This window comes from Triticum aestivum, chromosome 2A, assembly GCF_018294505.1.
Source record: "Triticum aestivum cultivar Chinese Spring chromosome 2A, IWGSC CS RefSeq v2.1, whole genome shotgun sequence".
Classification (NCBI taxonomy): Eukaryota; Viridiplantae; Streptophyta; class Magnoliopsida; order Poales; family Poaceae; genus Triticum; species Triticum aestivum.
Window position 1 is genome coordinate 58,808,843 of NC_057797.1, and position 4,103 is coordinate 58,812,945.

General features: G+C 50.5%; 1 protein-coding gene across 1 annotated transcript; it reads left to right on the forward strand.

The window, feature by feature from the left end:
• Window positions 1-616: 616 nt before the first annotated feature.
• On the forward strand, window positions 617-2,402 carry LOC123184698 (NAC domain-containing protein 92). Its single transcript, XM_044596776.1, has 3 exons — window positions 617-897; window positions 990-1,276; window positions 1,444-2,402. Exons 1-3 carry the CDS (start codon window positions 723-725, stop codon window positions 2,026-2,028), a joined length of 1,047 nt encoding a protein of 348 aa, XP_044452711.1. The 5' UTR covers window positions 617-722; the 3' UTR covers window positions 2,029-2,402.
• The last annotated feature ends 1,701 nt before the right edge of the window (window positions 2,403-4,103 follow it).

The window sequence follows — 4,103 nt, forward strand, 5'->3', positions numbered from 1 at the left end:
CAAGTGGAATTCTGGGATGAATTATCGGCCGCTCTTTTTCTCGGTCACACACAAAAACAGCAGGGACACTGACGTGTGCACTACTAACGACCAAACGGTGTGTACATAATCATTAACAGCTATATAATTGTGTGTGTGTCAAATAGAATTAACACTTATCATTAGCAGGTTAACACTTGGTGATTACACAGTGCTTATCCAGAAGTAGTATCATTAGCAACCAAGGATTAAAATGCGGAAGAAAGAATTTAGGGGCAGGAAATGCTCCATCTCTGATGATTTCAGTGTTATCTGCCGCGATTCAGAACGGCATTCAAATTGCGGGGCAGTTTCCGAACGGAGATAGGGCCGCAAATTGTGTTGGTTGCATCCGTGATTTAAAATCATTTTAGCAACCTATTTTAAAATTTTGCGGGATATGTAGCAACCTATTAACTCTAGATGATTGCAGTCGTTATCCAGGATGTTATCTTGAGCGATTCATTCGGACATGCTTAGCCGCTTGGTCATAGGAGCACTAATTTACTGCCTTGGAATTACTACGAAGCAACTATAGCCATCCAATTCCTGACGCTATATAAGCACCCCCACCCCGCCGCTCATCCAAACCGCAAACCGTTCAGACAATCACCTCTCCACATATCTACTCCTCCTCAGCACCCGCTCCCATCAAGTTCTTCCTCAGCGTAGCAAGGCAGTAGATCCGAAAGGGTGCCGCCGCGATGTCGGACGTGACGGCGGTGATGGATCTGGCGCTTCCACCGGGGTTCCGGTTCCACCCCACCGACGAGGAGGTGGTCACCCACTACCTCACCCGCAAGGTCCTCCGCGAATCCTTCTCCTGCCAGGTGATCACCGACGTCGACCTCAACAAGAACGAGCCGTGGGAGCTCCCGGGTGAGTAGTACTACTCCTCGTCTGATCTGATTGGATTTGCAGGCACCAGGCAAGCAGCGCGCTCATGGCCGGCCGGTTCTATGGTTTTGCAGGGAAGGCGAAGATGGGGGAGAAGGAGTGGTTCTTCTTCGTGCACAAGGGTCGGAAGTACCCGACGGGAACGCGCACCAACCGGGCTACGAAGAAGGGGTACTGGAAGGCGACGGGGAAGGACAAGGAGATCTTCCGCGGCAAGGGCCGGGACGCCGTCCTCGTCGGCATGAAGAAGACGCTCGTCTTCTACACCGGCCGCGCCCCCAGCGGCGGGAAGACGCCGTGGGTGATGCACGAGTACCGCCTCGAGGGCCAGCTGCCCCATCGTCTTCCCCACACCGCCAAGGTACGGCTGGCAAGATTCGATTGTCCCCGTCTCCGTGTCGATCGGTCGATCCGCCGGAGCATCCGGAGATGCTGCTGGAATGGACCGCGCGCTCACATGTCGCGCTCGCGATTTGTTTCTTATTCTTCTGGTGTTGTTTTCTCAACCTGCCTGTTGCGTGCGTGTAGGACGATTGGGCTGTTTGCCGGGTGTTCAACAAAGACTTGGCGGCGAAGAATGCGCCGCCCCAGATGGCGCCGGCGGCTGACGGGGCCATGGAGGACCCGCTCGCCTTCCTCGATGACTTGCTCATCGACACCAACCTCAACCTGTTCGACGACGCGGACCTGCCGATGCTCATGGACTCTCCGTCTGGCGCTGACGACTTCGCCGGCGCTTCGAGCTCCACCTCCAGCGCCGCCCTGCCGCTCGAGCCGGACGCGGAGCATTTGACTATCAAGATGGAGCCGCCGCCGCAGCAGCAGCAGCAGATGCAGAGCCCAGACTACTTCATGCCGGCGACGGCCAACGGCAATCTTGGCGGTGCCGGGTACTCAACCTACCAGGCTGTGGTGGACCAGCAGGCCGCGATCCGCATGTACTGCAAGCCGAAGGCGGAGGTAGCGTCTTCGTCGGCGCTGGGCTTGGACATGGGGGCGCTCGCCGGCGCGGACACCTCGTTCCTGATGCCGTCGTCGCGGTCGTACCTCGATCTGGAGGAGCTGTTCCGGGGCGAGGCTCTCATGGACTACTCCGACATGTGGAAGATCTGATTGAATCCATCCATCTATTCGCTGGATTGGAGAGTCTCAGTTTGCTGGTAGCTATATAGATGGTTATTTGGTTGATGCTAGCTCTTCGATTGATTAGTTGCTTCATTAACTTTCAATTAAGGATTGGGTTCATTAGGCGGTGGTGATTCGAGGAGGATCGTCGTGTGTTTGTTGATGCGTGCAAGGCATAATGATGGCCTGTGAGGAGGGATTAATCTTAGGGTGTGATATCAAACTACTAGGAAGCATATGTAGTTTGTACATAGTTTACCTGATTGCCATCCTACAGTTTAGCTATTAAGGGGATGAACCTGATCGAGTTGGTTGATAAATCTGATTGTGTGTTGATGGAGATGAATTATTCCCATTGTTAATGTTTTATTTATTCGATTGTTAATCATACATGCCATGGGTTATTCGGGGGTCTTGGTTACTGGACGGTGGACGGTACCATCCTTTAATCGCGATCCACGATCCCTGACGGCATATGTGTGTACCGAGCAAAATATACTGAATCTGTTAAAAGATTTTGAAGCGCCCAGTCACTGAGCCAAGGTGCCTTGTAGTAGACGTCGCGTTCCAGTTCCCTACGTGTTTTTTTAATGGTTTCAAAATTATAGTGGTTTCAATTTTTCTACACATTTATTTACTGGTTTCAAAAATTATGGTCAGGATGGTTAAAACCATGCGACCTGTGGTAGTTCTTCTTTTTTGCGAAATAAACTTCCGTTCTATTCATTTTCAATCATGATAGTACAACGAACACTAGAAATAATAAAAATTATATCCAGATCCGTAGACCATCTAACGACGACTACAAGCATTCAAGCGAGCCGAAGGCGCGCCGCTGTCATCGCTCCTCTCTCACCGGAGCCGGACAAACTAAGACCCTTAGAACCAACGCACCAGAACAGTAACGGTCGCCGATGAAGAGTGTAGATAAGAAGGATCCAACCTGAAGACACACGAACAAACACTGGTAGAAAAAGAGGCTTCCGTCCAGCCCCATTAGTCGCGAAACTGTAGGAACCGCGGCTAATGAAGTCTTTAGTCGCGGTTCGGCAGACGAACCGCGACCAAAGGCCTGGGCCCAGGGCGCTCGGTGGCCAGCTGGTGCACGTGAGGGGCTTTAGTCGCGGTTGGCCAGGCCAACCGCGACTAAAGGTGCGCAAAGGCCTTTAGTCGCGGTTGGCCAGGCCAACCGCGACTAAAGCTCCTCCCCTATATATACCAGTTCAGCACGCTCACTTAGCCATTTGGTGCCACTTCTCTTCACAAGCTTCACAAGGGGGTGTAGCTAGGTTTGCTTTTGGTTCCTCTTATGCACACAAGGTGTTTGATGAAATGCCCTAAGAGGGTGAAACAAACATGATATGAAGTGTTGGAGCCACACTTGAGGTTCCTCATTTATTTTTTCCTCCTCGATCGCGGTTAGCAACTTGAACCTTTCATGCATGTGTGTCATTGATAAAATATGCATGTGTGCAGTTCATTGTTTAATTTATATTGTTTGTAGCTAGTTAGTTTAACAAATGCATGATGGTTAATTATATATTTTATATTATAATAATGCAGATGAATCGGCAATGGATGTACGGTAACCGACTCTCCGGCGAGTTCACTACGGGTTTGAAAGATTTCCTCGTAGTGGCTAATGCGAACAAGGAGGGGGGTTTTGTTATCTGTCCATGTGTTATCTGTAAGAATCAGAAGGGTTACTCTTCCTCAAGAGATGTTCACATGCATCTGCTTCGGCACGGTTTCATGCCAAGCTATAATTGTTGGACCAAGCATGGAGAAAGAGGGGTTATAATGGAAGAAGATGAAGAAGGGGATGATTTCATCGATGAAAGCTATCTTGCTCATTTCGGTGATACTTTCATGGAGGATGCTGAAGGTGAAGGGGAAGGTGAAGAAGAGGCACGTGATGATCCCGTTGATGATCTTGGTCGGACCATTGCTGATGCACGGAGACGCTGCGAAACTGAAAAGGAGAGGGAGAATTTGGATCGCATGTTAGAGGATCACAGAAAGGAGCTGTACCCCGGATGCGATGATGGTCTGAAAAAGCTGGG